The following is a 22,959-nucleotide window of genomic DNA, read 5'->3' on the forward strand; positions in this document are numbered from 1 at the left end:
TTCCTTTCTAAGTGGAAAGAATCTCTCCATCTCTACCCTATCCAGCCCCTTCATTATCTTACAGGTCTCAATAAGATCCCCCCTCAATCTGCTCAGTCTCTCCTCATAATCAACACCCCTCATCTCTGGTATCAACCTGGTGAACCTTCTCTGCACTCCCTCCAAGGCCAATATATCCTTCCGCAAATAAGGGGACCAATACTGCACACAGTATTCCAGCTGCGGCCTCACCAATGCCCTGTACAGGTGCAGCAAGACATCTCTGCTTTTATATTCTATCCCCCTTGCGATATAGGCTAACATCCCATTTGCCTTCTTGATCACCTGTTGCACCTGCAGACTGGGTTTTTGCGTCTCCTACACAAGGACCCCCAGGTCCCTCTGTACCGTGTACCTGGTGGATGGTGTTCTCACGTGAGATGATGGCATCCGTGTCGATGATCCGGCACGTCTTGCAGAGGTTGCTGTGGCAGGGTTGTGTGGTGTCATGGTCACCGTTCTCCTGAAGGCTGGGTAGTTTGCTGCGGACAATGGTTGTTTGAGGTTGTGCGGTTGTTTGAAGGCAAGAAGTGGGGGTGTGGAGATGGCCTTGGCGAGATGTTCGTCTTCATCAATGACATGTTGAAGGCTCCGGAGAAGATGTCGTAGCTTCTCCGCTCCGGGGAAGTACTGGACGACAAAGGGTACTCTGTCTGCCGTGTCCCGTGTTTGTTTTCTGAGGAGGTCGGTGTGGTTTTTCGCTGTGGCGCGTCGGAACTATCGATCGATGAGTCGAGTGCCATATCCTGTTCTTATGAGGGCATCTTTCAGCGTCTGGAGGCATCTGTTGCGATCCTCCTCATCTGAGCAGATCCTATGTATACGGAGGGCTTGTCTGTAGGGGATGGCTTCTTTAACCTGTTTAGGGTGGAAATGGAGAAGTGGAACATCGTGAGGTTATCCATGGGCTTGCGGTACAGTGAGGTGCTGAGGTGACCGTCCTTGATGGAGATGTGTGTGTCCAAGAATGCAACTGATTCCAGAGAGTAGTTCAGGGTGAGTTTGATGGTGGGATGGAACTTGTTGATGTCATCATATTGTTGTTTCAGTGATTGTTCACCATGAGTCCAAAGGAAGAAAATGTCATCGATGTATTTAGTGTATAGAATCGGTTGAAGGTCTTGTGCGGTGAAGAGGTCTTGTTCGAACCTGTGCATGAAGATGTTGGCATATTGAGGTGTGAATTTGGTCACCGTGGCTGTTCCGTGTGTGTCTGGATGAAGAACTGGTTGTTGAAGGTGAATACATTGTGGTCCAGGATGAAGCGGATGAGTTGTAAAATTGCATCTGGAAACTGGCAGTTGTTGGCGTTGAGTACTGAGGCACTTGCAGCAATGCCATCATCGTGGGGGATGCTGATGTAGAGTGCCGAGACATCCATTGTGATGAGGAGTGCTCCTGGTTCAACTGCTCCATGGGTGTTGAGTTTCTGTAGGAAGTCCATAGTGTCGCGACAAAAGCTGGGGGTTCTTTATACAATGGGTTTCAGGATGCCCTCGACGCAGCTGGAGAGGTTCTTGCACAGGATCCCATTGCCCGATACAATGGGACGGCCAGGTGTGTTTGCCTTGTGTATCTTGCAACTCGGTCAACGCTGTCTACCTGATACGCTGCAGGAAAGGATGTCCCGAGGCATGGTACATTGGGGAGACCATGCAGATGCTACGACAACGGATGAATGAACACCGCTCGACAATCACCAGGCAAGAGTGTTCTCTTCCTGTTGGGGAACACTTCAGCAGTCACGGGCATTCGGCCTCAGACCTTCGGGTGAGCGTTCATGACACACGACAACGCAGAGTCGCTGAGCAGAGACTGATAGTCAAGTTCTGCACACATGAGGACGGCCTCAACCGGGATCTTGGGTTCATGTCACACTATCTGTAACCCCCACGACTTGCCTGAGCTTGCAAAATCTCACTAACTGTCCTGGCTGGAGACAATATGCATCTCTTTAATCTGTGTTTAATCCTCTCTCCACTTACATTGTCTGTACCTTTAAGACTTGATTACCTGTAAAGACTCATTCCAACCATTATTTTGTAAATTGAGTTTGTGTCTTTATATGCCCTGTTTGTGAACAGAACTCCCACTTACCTGACGAAGGAGCAGCGCTCCGAAAGCTAGTGGCTTTTGCTACCAAATAAACTTGTTGGACTTCTTACTGTGTTTACCCCAGTCCAACGCCGGCATCTCCACATCACTTCTATGACCAAGCCAGTTCTGTATCCATCTTGCCAGCTTTCTCTGATCCCGCGCGACTTCACCTTAATAATGGATTCCATCAATTTTCCAATGACAGGTGTTAAGCTAACTGGTCTATTGAGGAGAGGAGTCCACAGAGCTTTAACAAACTCAGGAGCGTTATTAAGAGCAAAGAACTGTACAGGTTGTAGTATAGGCTGCAAACCTACTCTGCAAATGGTCATTGACGCCACTTCCGGTGATGTTGTGCACCCATCATCTGAAAGGGCTCAGTTCAGCTTTACTGCTGCTGGTAAGAAATTGCTATGAATACGCAACATTTCCTTCCCCTTTAAATCAAACATCCCCAACATATTAAACAAGTATAACATGAATGATCAATTGACAACAGTCAATAAGTCAGACGATTTGGAGGTCGTCGTTCTCTGAATGGTTGTTGGCAAATCTCAGACGACTGCTTCTTGGCACTTGCTGTAATCTCTGATGTTTTCAGCCTGATCTGAACGTAATTTGTGGTTGTTTTAACTGGAGTTGATGTTATGATTTGATGTTGACTCGCTATTTGCATTTGAGGTGCTGTTCTCCCCAATCGGTTCTGTTAGTGTCAGGTTTTCGGGAAGGTCCAGGCCATAATTCGGCACTGTTGGATTTGGACTCACTGCAGCACTGTTGTCACTGCTGAATTGCAACCACTGAACCTGCAGTTTCAGAGCTTTCACTTCAGAGGCTATCCTCTTCTTTTCCTCTACCTCCCTGTTATATTTTTCTTGCAGTTCACCCTCACGCTTTTGGTTTTGTTTCTGCAATGCAACTTTTAATCATTCTGTTGAAGCTGCTACTCCTAAGGATTTTCAAAAGATTCTCACCCCTTAAGAACATATTGAATTTAGCCTGTAGTGTTGGTTTGTTGAACATGCTGCTGGCTGTGAGGAGCCTTTCTCTTCTGACCAGGTCATGGTAATTCATCTTGTTGTTGGTATGTCCATTGAACTTCAGATGCTGTTGTACAGCGTGAAAGAGAAAGGAATGTCGGTATTGTAGACTGCATTCTGAAACTGTTTCAACTCTTTTCATTTGGTCTTCTGGGGCATCTCCCATCCAAACATCCTTCATGAGTTTCTGTGCTGCTTTTGGTCTTATTATTGCCATTGTTTACAATCAGCAATCTTTTTATTCTTGTTGATCATTGATACATGAAGGAAGTCAGCAGCTCTGTTTCCAAGCTGGATGTTCTTTCCAGTGAATTAGAGAGTTTCCTTATGGTAAGGAATTTGGAGATGCACCTTAATTTCTTGTTCCTCTGTGGTTTGAAATTTACAAAGGGTGCATTTTAATGCATTCTGGTAATCCTCGCCATACTTTTCAGTATACCTTTGACTTTCATTTTTGTCAAAGCATTCATATGCATCTTTCATGAACTCTTCATCCTTTGTTTCTCGATCCTGAACTACGTTTGTTACAGCATGCTGAACCTTTGTTCTCTTGGACCCAGTACTGCTCGCCTGGACCTTGGTCACAGCTGCTTTCAGAGCTTTCCCAGCAGCTGTCACTTTCTGTTCCTTCGGGCTTTTGATAAGGCCTGATCCTGCACCAGTTATCCAGTTGACTTTGGCCCAAATTAGTCGAATGTTTTCCAATCAAGTTCTATCCATTAGTGTCAGATTGTTTTCTTTGACTATGTGTAAGGATAAACTTGCTGTCTGTCCCTTTAATTGTACTGCTACATCAATATGGTGCATCAACGGAACCCCTTTTGTATAAATCTTTAACACTGTTTCGAGGGTCTCAGAGGAATATGTTGATGCTTTTCAAACAGTCCCTGGCACCAGCAAGACTGCTGCCCGAGTGTCCACTTCCATCTTTACCGGCTGTCCATTCAGCAAAGGGTCATCTGGATTTGAAACGTCAGCTCTTGTCCAGATGCTGCCGGACCTGCTGAGATTTTCCAGCGTTTTCTCTTTTGGTTTCAGATTCCAGCATCCGCAGTAATTTGCTTTTATCCAGTGTAGTGACCCATTATCTATTGTAGCACATTCAATGGCGATTCATCCTCAAACTGCAAATCAAGCCTTACCCCTCATCCTGTTGTACTACATGGACACTTTTTCCTTTGCTCTGTTTGCCAGTTGCTTTTTTCAGCTTTTGCTTTTTGCTCCTTTTGTCTGAAGCTTGCTTCTTTTTCCAACATGTGTGTTCAATGTGGTCCATTCTTCCACAGTTTCTGCACATGGCATTTTTGCACCAACTATCTGCTGCTAAGTGTCTGGTCTTCGCACATCTATGGCAATTATGAGTCTGTGTTTGCATTTGAGTTTCGGCTGACATAGAAGGTTGCAGGAAGACCATAGAATCACTACAGTGCAGTGGCCATCCAGCCAATTAAGTCCACACCGACTCTCCGTAAGAGCATCCCAACCAGGCCCTCCCCTCTGCCCTGTTTCTGTAACCCTGCGCATTTACCGTAGCCAATACACCTAACATGCACATCTTTGTACTGTGGGAGGAAACCGGAGCACCCAGAGGAAACGCACACAGACACAGGGAGAACATGCAATCTTCACACAGTCACCCAAGGCTGGAATCGAACCTGGGTCCCTTGTGAATCCATTTTTGAACTCAGCTGCTGAGCTTCTTTGGCTGTTAGCTCCATTGATACAACAACTTCAATGGCTTTCTATAATGTCAGGTTGCTTTCCATTCACAACTGCTTTTGAATTGCCTCGCTCTTCATACTGCAGCCCAGTTTACCCTGGTTTGTATCATTTAATACATCCCTGAACTCTGTGTTCTGCCAGCATTTTCCGTGTAAGCACAAATTGTGCAATTGATTCATCCTTTTCTTGATTGTGCTTATGAAATCTAAACCTTTCTGCAATGACTTTAGGTTTTGGTGAATAGTGGCCCTGCAAAATTTCCAATATTTCTTTCTATGTCTTTTGTGCCTGGCTTTGCCAGCCTCACCAGACTCCGAAAGAGGTTAAATGTTTTCCCGCCCATTATGCTCAGGGACGTGGGAACTTTTATATCCTCTGCTATCTTCTTAGCTTGAACAAAATAGCCAAACTGTTCTGTTTACAAGCTCCATCACTCCATATTCTTATCAAACAGTCCAATGGCATCCAAAACCCCTGCAATTTTCTCTCTATGGAAGGACCTGCATGTGCACGATGTACTGTGAATATTTAGCACTACCTAGCTTCCTTTCTCCCAGAACAAGGCACAACCCAAGCTCAGCCTGTTTTTCTTTTTTTTAACATACCCCCAGCTCTAAATTTGTTGTTGTAAGGTACTTGCGACTCACGGTTATCGTGTTTGTTCTGGGAAGAGCATGTGGTGAGCTCTTCTTTAAAGTTATTGTCCTTGAATTTTTCGATTATTGTTTTTCTTTTGGGTGGTTGCAAGTGTTATTTAATCCAATCTTCATTGCCAGTCTTTGTTGTTTGAGGGCTGGGAAGCCACAGATGTTCAACAAACTCAGGAGCTTTATTAAGGAGATGTTTTCAGTGCAGGCTGCAAACCTACTCTGCATAGTTACCCATGCAAACAGTCGGTGACGTCACTTCTGGTGATGTCATTCATGATTATCTTTTCAGATTCAATGCTGCTCGTAAGAAGGTGCTATTAAAACTAGAAATACACATTTATAGTATCATACTTTCTGCTTTTCTCCCTTTTTGAACGGGGTTGTTAGAATAGCCTTTTTTCCAGGGGATTTTGGAATATTATAACCAATACCTCCTATTTCTGCTGCCATTTCTATGAAGACACTAGGGTGTAGGCCATCAGGCCCTGGGGACTTGTTTGCCTTTAATTCCAATAGTTTGCTCACTATTTTTTTGCCTAGTGATGGCAACTGTTTTACATTCTTCCTTTTCACCAACCTCTGCATTACCTGTTACTATTAGTATGGTTTTAGTGTCCTTCACCATGAAAACTGAGGCAAAATATTGATTTAGTGTCTCTTCCATTTCTGTGTTCCCCCTTATTAACTACCCAGTCTCATTCTCTAAGGGATCAATAGTAATCTTGGGTGACTTCGATCTACATATAGACGGGTAAGTCAAATGAACATTCATGCTGTGGAGGACAAATTGCTGGAATGTGTTTGAGTTAATTTTCGAGAGCAATATGTTAAAGAACCAATGAGATAACAGATAATTTTAGATCTAGTGTTATGCAATGAGAAAGGATTAATTAATACCCTTGATGTAAAAAAAAACCTTTAGGGAAGAGTGACCATAATATGATAGAATTATTCATTAAAATGGAAAACAATGTAGTTCAATCCAAAACTGGAGTCTTAAATCTAAACAAAGGGAACTATGAAGCCATGTACAGCAAGTTAGCTGTGGTAGATTGGGAAAGTTCATTAAAAATTATGAAGGTAGACAGGCAATAGCTAGTATTTAAAGAATTAATACATGGTTTATAACAAATATACACTCCACTAAGGCACAAAAGCCCAACAGGAAAATGAGTCAACTGTGGCTAGCTAAAGAAGTTAATTTGATCTAAGGAGGAGGCTTATAAAGTTGCCAAAAAAAAGTAGTAAGCCTGAGGATTAGGAGCATTTTAGAATTCAGCAAAGGAGGACCAAGTAACTGAGAAAGAAAGGGAGAATAGAATATGAATGTAATCTAGCAAAAAACATAAAACAGGTGCCAAGTTGGCACTGCCAGTCTGGCACTGCCCAAGGGGCATCCCCACCTTGCCCTCGGCCTCCCTCAATGGCCTCCGGTTCCATCGACGAGGCCAACATGTCTGTTCCCTGTCATGGGGAGCAGGTGTTTTCCTCACCAGAGAGAACCTCTCCTGACGAGGCCATAAAGGCAAGCAAGCCTGGACAATTGAGTGCCGGGCTCGCTAAACACATTCAAGTTAACATTTAAATAAATTTAAATAAATTAATGAGCTTCTCGCCTATTTCCGGCGAGAGGCTGACCGGACCGGAAATCTGGGTGTTGTAAAATCATGATAGACGTGAAAACCGGCGCCATTCGCACTAGCCGTTTTACGCCCGATTTTACAACATTTTCCCACAGCAAAATGGGTGTAAAGCAGCCATAAAATTCCAACTAATATGTTTGTCTCACCACTTTTCCGGCAGCAAGGAGACACCACCAAGAATGGAAGTTTCCGTCCATTATCTGGTCATTATCACATTGCCATATGTAGGTGTCTGCTTTGTGCAGATTGGCTGCTGCCTTTCCAAAATCAAAACAATGCCTTCACTACCAAAGTACTTTATTGTCTGTGAAGCACTTGGGATATCGTGAGGTTAGGAAAGGCACTGTGCAAATGCAAGTCTCTCTTTTCTTCAGGTCTCCTGGCTCAATAGTAATTACTTTTGGAGCTTTTCTTTCTCTGTCTTACAATCAGATACGATCATTTGTTTAAGAAAACACACAACTTATTTTGAAGTCATCTAAGAATCTATCTCATATGCAGCTCAAAATTCCCCTTGTGGATTTATTGTGACCAGTATGTTTTTTACTTCGGGACTCACTGTGATAACAGGATTAAGAACAGAGCGATCAAATAAGAACCTAAAAAGTAAAAGTTACACCGGTAAACAAACAGCAGTCGAGGTTGGTAGTCATTCAAAGGCTGGCTGAGGATAACTAAAAGGAGCATCAGAAGAGAGAAGGCATTGAACAGGTAGATAGCTGCAGGATTGTAGCTAGCTAGGGTAATCAAAAGATTTCTCTCCACATGGTTGATGAGGAATAAAACTTGAGATAGACCTGTTAGGGTATAAAGGCGGATAAACGTTATTAAGGATCAGGATAATGGAATATATCTGTCTTCACAGTTAAAGGTACACAAATTGATCCAATCAAACTATAGAATCTGTAGACACATGCAAACAAAGGAATGGCAGCACGGTAGCATAGTGGTGAGCACTGCTGCCTCACAGCGCCAGGGATCCGGGTTCGATTCCTGGCTTGGGTCACTGTCTGTGTGGAGTTTGCACGTTCTCCCCGTGTCTGCGTGGGTTTCCTTTGGATGCTCCGATTTCCTCCCATAGTCCAAAGATGTGCTTGTTAGGTGCACTGACTCGAACAAGTGCCGAAGCGTGGCCATTACGGAGACATGGTTAGAACAGGGACAGGAATGGTTGTTGGAAGTTCCGGGGTATAGATATTTCAGTATGAGTAGGGAAGGTGGTAAAAGGTGGAGGAGAAGCATTGTTAATCAAGGATAGTTTAACGGCTGCAGAAAGGCAGTTTGAAGGGGATCTGCCTACTGAGGTAATATGGACTGAAGTTAGAAATAGGAAAGGAGCGGTCACGTTGTTAGGAGTTTTCTATAGGCCCCCAAATAGTAATAGAGATGTGGAGGAAGAAATTGCTAAGCAGATTATGGATAGGTGTAGAGGTCACAAGGTAGTTGTCATGGGTGACTTTAACTTTCCAAATATTGATTGGAACCTTTATAGGTCGAATAGTTCGGATGGGGCAGTTTTTATACAGTGTGTGCAGGAGGGTTTCCTGACACAATATGTGGATAGGCTGACAAGAGGTGGAGCTACTTTGGATTTGGTACTGGGTAATGAACCGTGGGGCGGCACGGTAGCACAGTGGTTAGCACTGCTGCTTCACAGCTCCAGGGTCCCGGGTTCGATTCCCGGCTCGGGTCACTGTCTGTGTGGAGTTTGCACATTCTCCTCGTGTCTGCGTGGGTTTCCTCCGGGTGCTCCGGTTTCCTCCCACAGTCCAAAGATGTGCGGGTTAGGTTAATTGGCCAGGTTAAAAAAAAAATTGCCCCTTAGAGTCCTGGGATGCGTAGGTTAGAGGGATTAGTGGGTAAAATATGTGGGGGTAGGGCCTGGGTGGGATTGTGGTCGGTGCAGACTCGATGGGCCGAATGGCCTCCTTCTGCACTGTAGGGTTTCTATGATTCTATGATTCTAAGTGTTAGAGTTGTTTGTGGGAGAGCACTTTGGAGATAGTGACCACAATTCGGTGTCTTTCACTATTGCAATGGAGAGGGATAGGGCCATACGGCAGGGCAAGGTTTATAATTGGGGGAGGGGTAATTATGATGTGATGAGGCGGGAATTAGGGAGCATAAGATGGGAACAGAAACTGTCAGGGAAAGGCACAAATGAAAAGTGGAGCTTGTTCAAGGAACAAATACTGCGTGTCCTTGATAGGTATGTCCCTGTCAGGCATGGAGGGAATGGACGAGTGAGGGAACCATGGTTCACAAAAGAGGTTGAATGTCTTGTCAAGAGGAAGAAGGAAGCATATGTAAGGATGACAAAACAAAGTTCAATTGGGTCGCTTGAAGGTTACAAGGTAGCAAGGAATGAGCTAAAAACAGGGCTTAGGAGAGCTAGGAGGGGCATGAGAAGTCCTTGGCGGGTCGGGTCAAGGAAAACCCCAAGGCTTTTTACTCTTATGTGAGAAATAAAAGAATGACCAGGGTGAGGTTAGGGCCGGTCATGGACAGTAGTGGGAACTTGTGCATGGAGTCAGAAGAGATAGGAGAGGCGATGAATGAATACTTTTCTTCAGTGTTCACCAAGGAGAGGGGCCATGTTTTTGAGGATGAGAGTGTGATACAGGCTGATGGGCTGGAGGAGGTAGATGTTCTGAGGGAAGATGTATTAGCAATTTTGAAAAATCTGAGGGTCGATAAGTCCCTTGGGCCAGATGGGATATATCCTAGGATTCTTTGGGAGGCAAGGGATGAGATTGCAGAGCCTTTGGCTTTGATCTTTGGGTCCTCACTGTCCACGGGGATAGTAAGAAGTTTAACAACACCAGGTTAAAGTCCAACAGGTTTATTTGGTAGCAAAAGCCACACAAGCTTTCGGAGCTCTTAGCACGGGGATAGTGCCAGAGGGCTGGAGAGTGGCAAATGTTGTTCCTCTGTTCAAGAAAGGAAATAGGAATGACCCTGGTAATTATAGGCCAGTTAGTCTTACTTCGGTGGTCGGTAAGTTAATGGAAAAGGTCCTGAGGGATAGGATTTATGACCATTTGGAAAGATGCAGATTAATCCGGGATAGTCAACATGGATTCGTGCCTCACAAATTTGACTGAATTCTTTGAGGAGGTAACTAAGTGTGTAGATGAAGGTAGAGCAGTTGATGTCGTATACATGGATTTTAGTAAGGCGTTTGACAAGGTCTCCCATGGTCGGCTCATGAAGAAAGTAAGGAGGTGTGGGATAGAGGGAGATTTGGTTGATTGGCTAGGTAACTGGCTATCTCATAGAAGGCAGAGAGTGGTGGTGGATGGAAAATTTTCAGACTGGAGACCAGTTACCAGCGGTGTACCACAGGGGTCACTGTTGGGTCCTCTGCTATTTGTGATTTTTATCAATGACTTGGAGGAGGGGGCTGAAGGGTGGGTCAGTAAATTTGCTGATGACACCAAGATTTCTGGAGTCGTGGATGAGGTGGAGGGCTGTTGTAGGCTGCAAAGAGACATTGATATGATGCAGAGCTGGGCCGAAAAATGGCAGATGGAGTTTAACCCTGATAAGAGCGAAGTGATTCATTTTGGTAGGACAAATTTGAACGCGGATTACAGGGTCAATGGCAGGGTTCTGAGGAATGTGGAGGAACAGAGAGATCTTGGGGTTCATATCCACAGATCTCTGAAGGTTGCCACTCAAGTGGATAGAGCCGTGAAGAAGGCCTTTGGTGTGTTAGCGTTTATTAACAGGGGGTTTGAGTTTAAGAGCCGTGGGGTTATGCTGCAACTGTACAGGACCTTGGTGAGACCACATTTGGAATATTGTGTGCAGTTCTGGTCACCTCACTATAAGAAGGATGTGGAAGCATTGGAAAGAGTGCAAAGGAGATTTACCAAGATGCTGCCTGGTTTGGAGGGTAAGTCTTATGAGGAAAGGTTGAGGGAGCTCGGGCTTTTCTCTTTAGAGCGGAGGAGGATGAGAGGCAACTTAATAGAGGTTTATAAGATGATGAGGGGGATAGATAGAGTGGATGTTCAGAGACTATTTCCTCGGGTGGATGTAGCTATTACTAGGGGGCATAACTATAAGGTTCATGGTGGGAGATACAGGAAGGATGTCCGAGGAAGGTTCTTTACGCAGAGAGTGGTTGGGGTGAGGAATAGACTGCCTGCCTTGATAGTGGAGTCGGACACTTTAGGAACTTTCAAGCGGTTATTGGATAGGCACATGGAGCACACCAGAATGATAGGGAGTGGGATAGCTTGATCTTGGTTTCGGACAAAGCTCGGCACAACATCGAGGGCCGAAGGGCCTGTACTGTGCTGTACTCATAGAAATCATAGAAACCCTACAGGGCAGAAGGAGGCCATTCGGCCCATCGAGGCTGCACCGACCACAATCCCACCCAGGCCCTACCCCCATATCCCTACATATTTTACCCACTAATCCCTCTAACCTACGCATCTCAGGGCACTAAGGGGCAATTTTAGCATGGCCAATCAACCTAACCCGCACATCTTTGGACTGTGGGAGGAAACCGGAGCACCCGGAGGAAACCCACGCAGACACGAGGAGAATGTGCAAACTCCACACAGACAGCGACCCGAGCCGGGAATCGAACCCGGGACCCTGGAGCTGTGAAGCAGCAGTGCTAACCACTGTGCTACCGTGCCGCCCTGTTCTGTGACTAAGGGAATTTCACAGTAACTTCATTGCAGTGTTAATGTAAGCCTTACTTGTGACTAATAAATAAACTTTACTTTACTTTAATTCTCAAGTAGTTAACTGTATATAAAGGACCCAGAAGAAGCAAAATGAAAATCGACGAAGGGAGGAGCGAGTTGAGGATTTTTCAGATTTGTATAAATAGCGGATATTGAAACCTAGCAAAAATGCTAAGCCGGCTCTGAAAAAGAGTCATACAGACTCAAAACGCAAACTCTGTTCCTCTCTGTACAGATGTTGCCAGACCTGCTGAGTTTTTCCCCCAGCATTTTCTATTTTTCTTGCTTGCCTACCAGTAGAAATTCGGGAATAGTGCTCGGAATTTTACAAAATATATCAATATTCACCCAAATGAGAGCAAACTGTATGAGGCATGATCTACTTAAAAATAACCCAGCATTCTTCACAGATCTGGCAGTGCCCTGCAAAGAGATATCTAGGGTTAACTCTGGTGGACATATTCGTAGAGGCTTTGTCACATGACTTCCTGCCTCTAAACTCATTGCCCCCCTCCCCCACACTCCTGCCATTGGTCTCCTGAAATGTCCATTCTCATGGCCTTTCCACATCAATCAGAAAGTGAATAGAGCTGATTGGATGATATCTGATTGCCAATCATTTGGCCACTTTTCCCCTGACCAACATTTTTATATGTGAAAACAAACAAGTGTTTGAAGAATATTTTTCAGGAACAATTTCTTAACAACCTTGCACCCGCCCCCGCCCACCTCCACTATGATTTTTGTCCTGGGGTGCTCACAACAATATCTTGGAGATTAATCTTCAATTCCTGGAGACTCCAAGGCAACCTTTGAGGTCGCTGAATTAGGAGCATGTGGGAAATCCAACAAGCAAAATATTTGGATTTCCAGAATGTTTTGGAGGAAGATTCGTCCTTAGGGTTTGTGAAAATTAAATGAATAGTTAATTTTTCTGGCGCTAACCTAATTAAGTGTGCCACTTTGGTTGAGTGGAGAACTCTCCCTTTTGAAACCATGACTTCAAAATCAAGGTTCTCCTGATTGAATGCTGTGATGTCACGTCAAATCCCATCCCGTTACTCTTCTCCCAAAGCTATAGTAATCAATTGGAAAGTTCCCCCTCCAAGGAAATTCCTGGTGATAATCTCAACTGACATTTCAGTGTGGTACCGAGGGACTGCTGCATTGTCAGAGGCACCACCTTTCAGATGAGAGCCCATAAAAATCCCACCACTCTATATTACAGACGCATTCTCTCAGTAATCTCAACATTCATCTTGCACCACAAAGAGCTTATCATAGAATCATAGAAACCCTACAGTGCAGAAGGAGGCCATTCGGCCCATCGAGTCTGCACTGACCACAATCCCACCCAGGCCCCACCCCCACATGTTTACCCGCTAATCCCACTAACCCACGCATCACAGTACTCTAAGGGGCAATTTTTAACCTGGCCAATCAACCTAACCCGCACATCTTTGGACTGTGGGAGGAAACCGGAGCACCCGGAGGAAACCCACGCAGACAATGTGCAAACTCCACACAGACAGTGACCCGAGCCAGGAATCGAACCCGGGATCCTGGAGCTGTGAAGCAGCAGTGCTAACCACTGTGCTACCGTGCCGCTTATCTGTTCAATTATCTTGTTTCCATCTGTGGGACCTGGATGCATGCAAATTGACCACATTTCCCTACATGTCAACAGTGATTACTTTTCAGTAAGTAATTTATTGGTTGTGAACTGCTTAGGGACATCCTGAAGGTATGAAACTCTTTCTTTGAAAGGTGAGCAGTGGCCCAGAAACCTATCTTATATGCTGGTTCTGTTCTCATATCCTTTAGTTCAATTTTGTTCAATTACCCCTATGTTGTAGGTAAATAATACCTCTGAGATAGTTAGTAAGTCAAAGTACAGTGAGCTTTATTCTCAAAAGCTTTTGGGAGAGACCTGGCACCTTAACAGCGGTTCACCAGATCTCTCACTGAACACCAGAAGTGTGGACATTTATACATTATGGCTCCCAGCACCAGTCACGACGCAAACACTGGTCTGGTCATGAATTAAAGTCCATATAACAGTCCTTGATCACGAAGCACGATGCATCTGGCAGCCTCTGACCATAAACCAGAGTGTATCTGGCATTTTCAGGTCACGAAGCACGATGCATCCGGCAGCTTCTGACCATAAACCAGAGTGTGTCTGGCATTCTCAGGTCACGAAGCAGTCTTTGGTTTCCTGCTCTTCCCGTGGCTTTTCCTTTGAAGTAACCGGCGCGAATACAGCTGCCGCAGCGGGAGTCCTCCTTCAAACGGCCGTTATCGCACTCCACATCTTGTAGCTGCTTTCTTTGTTTAAATCACACACAAGCCTGCAGAAAAGGTAAGACTCTACAAACAACATTTACATTTAACTGTGTGTCTTTATAAGAATAAAAGTTAAAGAATGAAACCATGAATACATAACTTATATTGATGCCAGGAGCAGTATAAACCTGGGGAGATTAGCCACAATGAAGGGTTATGTTTGTGATACATTCTAGGTACAAAATCCATTAACCCTTTAGGTACAAAATACATTGAGTACAAAAAAATTAATCCTTTCCCTTCTTCACCCTATCTTAACCGTCCTTCTTAAATCTTGATCTTGCCTCTATTTAATCACAAACTCTATTTGTGTATTCTAAAGCATCACAACCCTCCATGCAAAAAATGTTTCTTCCATTCTTTTTCCTAAATCTCCTGCATTAAACCTGTGCCAACATGTTCCAGACACCTTCAATCAATAGAAACAGTGGACCAGATATCTGATGACACTGTGCCAAATGGGGTCTTAAGCATTCAATATGGTTGACATGGCAACCCTCATTATGAACTTGAATGGAGCTGCCTAATATATTGAAACAGGCTCCTCCAGAGACTTCCAGGGCCCTCTTTGGTTGTTCAAATATTTTAATAAGGCTCCTATGGTTGTAATGTCACCTGATAAAAATGCCTAACAGTTTGTGACGCTAATCCACAGGACAGGAAACTTCAACGTTTTTATTTAAGGGGCTCATCCATGACCTAAAGTTTTCTTGCTGGCTTCTTTTTGCTGCTAGTTAGCTTCTGGTCTGTTTTCTAATCTCAAAAACCTAATGCTGATTCCTGAGAAGAAGATATTTTTGGCGGTGTGACATTCTGAATATCTAAGTAAAACAAAGTGCTCGCTTCTTGCAAAGGCTGCTCTTAAGTATGCAAGAATGGCTTACCTGTCCTTCAATTTGTCCGCTTTTGAAGAGATAGTGCCTGGCCTTTACTCTGCATCTCCTGCTGACAAACTCACTTAGACGGACAAGTTCCCACATGGGGAATCAGAAGCACAGCTCCAATATGCTATGCAGTCACATCACCACACCTCATCAATACATATTTTAATACAAAATTAAATAGAAGCTGCTTTGTGAAAACCAATTCTGACTCTCTTCGCAAAACAAAAAAAATGTTAACCCTGTTTGTCTTTTCATTGTTGATGATCCAGTTAATTTTCTTGCACAGTAAGAAGGCAGTTCCCTACTGGTATTAATATATTTTCCCAATTGGTTAATCCAGGAATTCTAGCAGTAGGAGTTGTAATTGGATTATCAATTTTCAGTGACATCTGCAATATTGATACTTTGCCCTGCCACTGTTGTATTTGGATGGGTGCACAACATGCATGTACGAACTAAGCAAAGCTTGCAACTTGAAAAATATAAAATCTGCCTTTTAAATACATATTTAAGAGTTTTTCCCTTTGAGCCAACGGGCGGAATCTTCTGAGAATTTGGCAGAGTATCAGTTCTGGTGAGACCTCCACTGGCCAGTTTTCTCTCCAGATCTTGTCCCTTTAACTTTCAAAACAAAAGAGTGGGCGTAGTTTGTGCCGTCACTTTGGCAAGATAGGGACTCTTTAAGCCGGGAAGCAGCTCAACTGAGATCGGGGTACCCTTTTTATAACTGGAAAAATAATTAATCTGCCCCCCACTCCACAAAGGAGGTATCTGTGACATCGATCATACCCGGCATTCCCCACCACCCCCCCCAACAATCATCGATGGCATCGACCCTCATTCCCTTGCCACACCCCCCCCCCTCCGATCATTGGCATCAGCCCCCTTGACCTCACCACAGATCAGCGCCAGCAGCACAACCCCCCCCCCCCCCCCCCCACCCCCACTGCCCCATTCATCACCAGCATTGGCACAATTTGTCCCAAGCCCAATCAGCGCTATCGTTCCTCTAGGGCCTGCCCTGGCAATACCTCCTGGCACAGGTTGGCACTGCTAGGGGGCATTGCCAGGGCACTTCTGGCCATGTCCCTCTCCCCTGGGGGGGTGTAATGACCTTTGTGCCCCCAGGGGCACAGTTCACGTGCAGGTGAACCTATTGTAAACCTCGCTGATGTGATATCATGTCAGCAAGGTATAAAAATCTAGTGAGGGGGGAAGATCTGGTGAGGGGGGTTTTTAATTGGATTCAAATCTATTTAAATGAACAGAAATCATGTTCTCGCCTGATTACATTGCCAATGAGGAGTGGCAAAAATTGGAAATCACAATCTCGCTGGTGACATTCGTGATTCCCAGGTTTCGCCAGATCTTGAGCCACTGTCGGTGATCTCACAGATCGAGCTCAAGATCCTGTCCTATATCTCATTATCTCCTATATCTCCCAATTGTCCTGCATTAAAATCATCCCCATTTTGTGATAGCACCTCCTCTCATACAGCTGATAGTACTTAGCTACCTTCCTTGCTTCCACGCACATACTGATACTAATTACAGTTTGTAATAGTACTATGGTCATTATGGGGGTGGTAACTTGTGTTGTTCTGAAGGCAATCTTTCTGAATGGTACATCTGGGATTTCAGGAATGACAGGTGAACCAGAATTGTAAACTGCAAGATATTGGGTGGGATCTTAGAGCCTTGCTCGAGCAGGACTGGAAATTCCTGCCCAAGGTCAATGGACATTTCCATTGTCCGGCCCTCGCCTGCGCCGATTCCATGGCAGATGGGGCAGTAGAATTCCGGTGATTGTCCTGTTACGTGGTGAAAACCGAGCAAAATTTCTTCAGAATCGGGTCTTGAGAGATGCGTGAAATGAGAAAAGATATGAAAAATCATTATTATTTTGTTAGAAAAGAGCAATTTGACAGAAGCGTTTAAAATTATGAAAGGTTAGCACAGATTAGTTAGAAACAGGCTATTTTTAATAGTTGAGAGGTCAGGAGAGGGCCCATAGATACAAGATTAAATATAAGAAATTTAGAAGAGAGCAGGTAAGTTCTTTATGTAGAGTTTGAGGATGTGAAATTCATTCCTAGGATTAGTGTTTGAGGTAGATGCTATGGGCTGGGTTTTATGGTCCTCCAGGGATAAGTTGGAAGGTGGCAGGGGGGCATTAAACTGGGTATAATATCATGAGCACTGTTCCCTGTGTCCACCCACCTGACCCTGCACCTGCCCCACTGTAATTTTATAAGTAACAGGGGAGGCAACAGGAGACCCATCTGCCCATGGGTCATTTGAGACGTTTAAGTGGCCAATTAATGGTCATTTAAGGTTTTCCTCCTGGCATTGCAGGAATTTAGCTAAGTTGGGAAATGCAGACGCCAAGTGTGCAGCTTACCAGCTTCCATCGCTCAGGCCAGACAACGGGGTGCCTTCTCTGCAGGTCCCCCAGGCCAATTAGATGGGGGCAGAGATCTCATCCTGAGCCAATTAATGGCCCAACAGCCATTTAATAACTGCTGACAATCATGAGACTCCACCCCACAACACACACCCCTCCCATCCCATTAAATCCAACCCTATGTTAATGTTCAAGATTAGATTGGATAGGTGGAGGCAGGAAAATGGAATGGATAGATATGGGAGCAGTGTAAGTAAATGTGATTAGAGCTATTGACACAGACACGGGTTAGGCTGAATATTGTAATGTATTTTGGAAAATGGCCCTGGATTAAACTGCCACCAAATGCCAGGTGCAATGTATCTGTTTTTGCCTATCAGCCCAAAAGGACAATGGGAACTTTTACAAGAACAGCAATTCATAGAAATTAGCTGAAATTTTCCAGCCTTTGCCCTTTTAAGATTCAATTAGCAAGATATGTGGACAGTTTCCCTGGGCACCCTCTCCCAAGTAGACAGGCACAGATCAGCTGAAGCACATTAGTCCTGCCCAGGCCTCAGTGCAATTGGATTTTGTGGACCGGGTAATTTACATGGCCTGGTCCTAACCTTGGTGCAAGCTCAACCTTTGACAAGGTCTTGCACCTGAAAATGGGACAGGAAAGTCAGCCACTGCCTATTTACAAAACAACAAAGTGCTGGGTAGCAGAGTTCGAGCAGATTGAGATCAACGTCTCCTCCTTTTGATGAATGATTACTCTGAACCAAGAAGACAGTTGGCACAAGCCCATTGCACATAGGCTCCTAAGATTCAATGTTATTTTACACTCACTCAGCAATTGCAGTCAGCAATAAAATTGCATCTTTGGGAGTGTGTGGAATGCTCCTTAGAGCTTGAGTAACTCAGTTTGAGTAACCTTTAGCAGGTAATTTACAGGGAGCAGTGGCTGTAATATGATCCATGTTATAGTTAACTGAAAATAGTGTTCCAGTTTCCAAAATATATTGACAAATTAATTGCACAAAATATAAATTGTATAAATAAAAATATAAATATAAAATATATATTGTCGCTTAGATGAATATTTTCTCTAGAAAAGAGGCTGACCCAATGGACAGTCTTTAAAATTATAAAGGAGTTTGATACAGAAGACATAGGAAAGATTTTTCCAGCTGTTGGGAAATCTAAAACTAGGGATCATAAAAATATAAGATAATTACAAATAAATCCAATCAAGATTTTAGTTGAAACTTCTTTACCCAGAGACTGGTTAGAATGTGAAGCATATCACTATGTGCCGTAGCTGAGGTGGATAGTATAGATGATGATAAGCAGAAGCTAGATAAGGAGAAAAGACTACAAAAGTGCAGACAGGGTTAGATGAAGAGGAGTGGATAGACACTGGTGTGAAGCATAAACATTGCTATTGACCCATTGGGCTGAATGGCCTGTTTCTGTGCTGTGAACTCTATGTAATTATGGGTTGGGGTGGCATGGTGGCACAGTGGTTAGCACTGCTGCCTCACAGCGCCTGGGATCTGGGTTCGATTCCCGGCTCGGGTCACTGTCTGCTCGGAGTCTGCACATTCTCCCCGTGTCTGCGTGGGTTTCCTCTGGGTGTTCTGGTTTCCTTCCACAGTCCAAAAGATGTGCTGGTTAGGTGCATTGGCCATGCTAAATTCTCTTTCAGTGTACCCGAACAGGTGCCGGAGTATGGCGACTAGGGGATTTTCACAGTGACTTCATTGCAGTGTTAATGTAAGCCTACTTGTGACACTAATAAGTAAACTACAACTTAACTTATGTTTAATTCTTGTCTGAGGGTGAAATTCAATTTCTATGTTCGAGCAAAACAGGCAATATAAAATCAGAAGCCCAATTTACAGAAGCCTCTCCATTCACTCTTGTCCACACTGTGCAACAGTCTGAGTCAAATTTAGCTCTACTCAGCCTCAGGATATTGGGCTAACATGAAAGTTGTATTTCTATCTTGTGAAACATCCCTTTTTAAGGTCAGTCCAAAATGTGACACATAAATCTGAAGCTTCATCTCTTATAGAAATCTTCCTCATGTTTCCCTGACAGGGTGATACGATCGTTTCCTGTGACTCATATGGAATACTAAAGCTTTGGGATGTGCGGAAAGTATCAATAATGCTATCAGTTGACGCAGGGCCTCATCCTGGAAACCAAGTGATCTTTCACCCATCAGGTAGGAAGCTTTTCTTTTTGATCTACAAGGTGTCATATTAGCTGTTTTATTCACCGTTTCTTCAGTTTCTAGTGCAACCTATCAGCTGTTAAAATATAATTGTTATGCAAATGTAGAGGTGATGGGATGATGGTTTGGTTTTGCACTGTGGAAAGTGGTTATGTGATATTTATCTAGTTGTTTAGTACAAGAAAAATGTTCAGTTTGTGCAGCAGATGCCAAATTGTCATCGCCAAATTATACAGAAATTTTTTTTGTAAGCAGAATGAAGATGCTTCTGAGTCTCGTAATTGCACATTTTAGCCTCGATTTTGCAAAGTACGTGTGGAAAATCTTTCTTATTTTACTCTTCACATTGAGTTTTCATGCACATAAAAGTATGTTTACAAGTTCATTGGATGATTATGTCTGAGGGAGCTATATGACTCATTTTGATTTATTTATCCAGAGAAATCCTGTTGTCCTTCGAGGCGTCAAATTCTTCCTGAAATGTTTTTACTTCCACTACTCAGTCAGGAAATTTGACGGTTGTGACAGGCCAAACCTTGAGTGCCTATTGATGGCTTTCAGAATTTAGCACAATAGCATTTATTTTAAATTCTGTACTGAACACTGTACTGTGCTGAATACCTCCCCCCCCCCCCCCCAACACAAATGGTTCACAGGGCCATCGACTGTGTCTGCTTTAATTCACACACCTCTGCTCCCATTCTTTCCTGTCCTTTGCAAAACGGTGATCGGGTTCCTCTTGTCCTCATCTTGAATCCCACCAGCCATATTTAACTGGTGATTTTCCCTCATTTCCACACCTCCAGTATGAAGTCACCACCAAAGAGTCCGTTACATCCGTGATACTCTGCTGCACTTCTCAATCACCCCTTCCCACAGTTCATTTCCAAGTGACACCTCACTTTTTTGCCTCTCTCTCCTTAATATCCAAGGCCCCCAGACACTCCTTTTAGGTGAAGTGGTAACTTCTTTAAATTTAGGATACGGTATTTGCTACTAACAATGTGGTCTTCTCTACATTGGCCAAAAACAGATTGGGAGACTGCTTGGAATAATACCTCCATTCAACCCACAAGCATGACCCCGATCTTCTGGAGGCGTGTCATTTTAATTCTCCACCTTGCTCTCACACTGACATCTTTGTCCTTGGTCTGCTGCACCTTTCCAGTGGTGTTCAATGTAAACTTGAGGAACAACGACTCATCTGTTGATTCGGCACTTTGCAGCTTTCCCAACTCAACACTGAGTTCAACAATTTCATACTGTAAATTTGCTCCTCCCAGTTTATTTCCTTTTCTTTGCATGTTTTGTTTTTTCTGTTACTTTCCCTTTCTGATAGCAGCATACCTGCTCTAGGCACATCTTTTTGTTTTTTTGTCTCTTTTCTTACCAGTCACCATTCCCTTTGGCCCTGTAAGACTATCATTCAATCTCTAATGCCCTCCACCATAAACAGACCCCCCTTTGTCATTGTTCACCCATTCCTTCCTCTCTTTACAACTGAGGCCCCTGTCTGCTTCAAGAAGACGACCATCATCCCGGTACCTAAGAAAAAATAAGCAGCATGCCTTAATAACTATCGGCCGGTGGCTCTGACATCCATCATTATGAAGTGCTTCGAAAGGCTAGTCATGGCACGAATCAATTTTAGCCTCCCAAACTACCTGGATCTCTTACAGTTTGCCTACTGCCGCAACAGGTCCACAGCAGACACCATTTCCCTGGCCCTGCACTCAACCCTGGAACACCGAGATAACAAAGACACCTCTGTCAGACTCCTATTTATTGACTATAGCTCAGCTTTCAACACCATTATTCCCACGAAACTCATTTCCAAACTCTGTGGCCTGGGCCTCGGCACCTCCCTCTGCGACTGGATCCTGATCTTCCTAACTCACAGACCACAATCAGTAAGGATAGGCAACAACACCTCCTCCACGATCATCCTCAACACCGGTGCCCCACAGCCCACTATACTCCTTATACACCAATGACTGTGCGGCCAAATTCCCCTCCAATTCGATTTTAAAGTTTGCTGACGACACCACCGTAGTGGGTCAGATCTCAAACAATGACGAGACAGAGTACAGGAATGAAATAAAGAATCTGGTGAACTGGTGCAGCAACAATAATCTCTCCCTCAATGTCAACAAAACGAAGGAGATTGTCATCAACTTCAGGAAGCGTAAAGGAGAACATGCCCCTGTCTACATCAACAGGAATGAAGTAGAGAGGATCGAGAGCTTCAAGTTTTTAGGTGTCCAGATCACCAACAACCTGTCCTGGTCCCCCCATGCTGAAGCTATAGTTAAGAAAGCCCACCAATGCCTCCATTTCTCAAAAGACTAAGGAAATTTGGCATGTCAGCTACGACTCTCACCAACGTTTACAGATGCACCATAGAAAGCATTCTTTCTGGTTGTATCACAGCTTGGTATGGCTCCTGCTCTGCCCAAGACCGCAAGGAACTAAAAAAGGTCGTGAATGTAGCCCAATCCATCATGCAAACCAACCTCCCATCCATTGACTCTGTCCACACTTCCTGCTGCCTCAGCAAAGCAGCCAGCATAATTAAGGACCCCACGCACCCTGGACATTCTCTCTTCCACCTTCTTCCATCGGGAAAAAGATACAAAAGTCTGAGGTCACAACTCAAGAACAGCTTCTTCCCTGCTGCTGTCAGACTTTTGAATGGACCAACCTTGCATGAAGTTGACCTTTCTCTAGCTATGACTGTAACACTACATTCTGCACTCTCTCGTTTCTGTCTCTATGAACGGTATGCTTTGTCTGCAGCGCGCACAAGAAACAATACTTTTCACTATATGTTAATACATGTGACAATAATAAATCAAATCAAAAATCTATTACATCTCTAACTTTCCCAATTCTGAAATTTTGGGTGGAATTCTCCCATCTGGATCTAAGCCCTGTGGCGGGGTTGGGGAATGTTTTCCACTGGGGAGTTTGATGGGAAACCATGCCATAACTTCCACCCCTGGCATAATTAACTGTGCATCTGAGCAGTTTGCACCATCTTTCATGATGGAGTAGGCTTGATGGTGCACCATATCTGGGTGCCATATTTAAAACACACACCATCATTGACCAACTGTTGGAGAAAGAAGATGGATCTCCAAGAACACTCTGAGCCTGGAAGATAGACCTTCTCAAAGACACTGAAACTGGAAGATCCACTTGATAGAT

General features: G+C 44.1%; 1 protein-coding gene across 1 annotated transcript in view; it reads left to right on the forward strand.

Annotated features, from left to right (window-relative positions):
* Positions 1 to 22,959, forward strand: part of spag16 (sperm associated antigen 16) — a 926,172-nt gene that overhangs the window by 738,359 nt on the left and 164,854 nt on the right. The window contains exon 15 of the mRNA XM_078227730.1: positions 19,617 to 19,743. Coding sequence (XP_078083856.1) covers positions 19,617 to 19,743 — 127 coding nt within the window. The remainder of the gene's footprint in view (positions 1 to 19,616; positions 19,744 to 22,959) is intronic.

Source organism: Mustelus asterias, chromosome 14 (genome assembly GCF_964213995.1).
Source record: "Mustelus asterias chromosome 14, sMusAst1.hap1.1, whole genome shotgun sequence".
Taxonomy (NCBI): domain Eukaryota; kingdom Metazoa; phylum Chordata; class Chondrichthyes; order Carcharhiniformes; family Triakidae; genus Mustelus; species Mustelus asterias.